Source organism: Emiliania huxleyi (assembly GCF_000372725.1).
Source record: "Emiliania huxleyi CCMP1516 unplaced genomic scaffold EMIHUscaffold_10914, whole genome shotgun sequence".
NCBI lineage: Eukaryota > Haptophyta > Isochrysidales > Noelaerhabdaceae > Emiliania > Emiliania huxleyi.
The window spans coordinates 1-1,061 of NW_005201841.1; the positions used below are offsets into that span (position 1 = coordinate 1).

A 1,061-nucleotide genomic window follows, 5' to 3' on the forward strand; every position below is an offset into this window, starting at 1 on the left:
GGCCTTCGGAGGGCCGCCGCTGCACTTCAAGGGCAGCAAGCTGCACCGGATGGTGCCCGGGCAGATCCTGCAGGGAGGAGACATCACGTCGGGCGACGGGCGCGGCGGCGAGTCGATCTACGGCCGCCGGTTCGACGATGAGCCCTTTGTGCGGAAGCACTCTGCAAAGGGCCTCCTCTCGATGGCGAACAGCGGCCCCAACAGCAACGGATCGCAGTTCTTCATCACGCTCGATGCGCTGCCTCACCTGGACGGCAAGCACGTCGTCTTCGGCCGCGTCGTAGCCGGAGTCGAGTACGCGGTCGCCATCGGAGGCGCGTGCGGCTCTGCCGCCGGCACGCCGGTGCGGGGCGTCACCATCGCCGACTGCGGGCAGCGCGGGGGGGGGAGCGACCAGGACGGGAGCGGCGGAGAAGTGTGATTGAGAGTCGCCTGTTGCATACGTCCAACGTCCTATGATGATATTAGGGACCCAGAGCATATGCCACTTGGCCGCTCTTCGTGTGGAGATTGAATCTCTCATCTGCAGTATGCAGCCATTCACTCCCCGGCCCCTCCCACCAAAAGGGAAGAGAAGAAAGAATTTTACGAGAAAGAATTCTGCAAAGGGGTGTGAACGGAGAGAGCAAACTCCTGGCAGCTCCCACAGCCGAAATGTGCGCCAGCTGCCCGCTCACCTGTGTCACGCCGCCGCGCACGCACCTCGCTATGTGCTCGCGCGAGCTCCCGCCCGAGCCTCCAGCTCGGTGTCCCACTGCTGCGGAGCCGATCGCTTCTCCTCGGCGCTCGCGTCGAGCCGAGCTCTCGGCACTCTACGGCAGGCGTCGCTGTGCGGGGCGCCCGTTTCCTGCTGGCCCGAGCGGAAAGCTCCACGTGCCCGCGCGAGCTCCCGGCCGAGCCTCCAGCTCGGCGTCCCACTGCTGAGGAGCCGATCGTCGTCCGTCGTCCGTCGGTTCTCTCGAGGAGCCGAGCTCTTTGGCCGGCGACGCTGCAGGACGGCGCGCGCGCACCCCCCCCCCTCCCTCACCCGCGCGCTCTTCCGCCGGCGGCGCACACGCACG

At 67.2% G+C, this 1,061-nt stretch overlaps 1 protein-coding gene across 1 annotated transcript; it reads left to right on the plus strand.

The window, feature by feature from the left end:
• Nucleotides 1–10: 10 nt before the first annotated feature.
• Nucleotides 11–421, plus strand: EMIHUDRAFT_78889 (hypothetical protein; the record flags this gene model as incomplete). Its single annotated transcript, XM_005792139.1, has 1 exon — nucleotides 11–421. A coding segment is annotated over one exon (411 nt), but the record flags the coding sequence as incomplete, so codon positions are not given.
• Nucleotides 422–1,061: the final 640 nt, after the last annotated feature.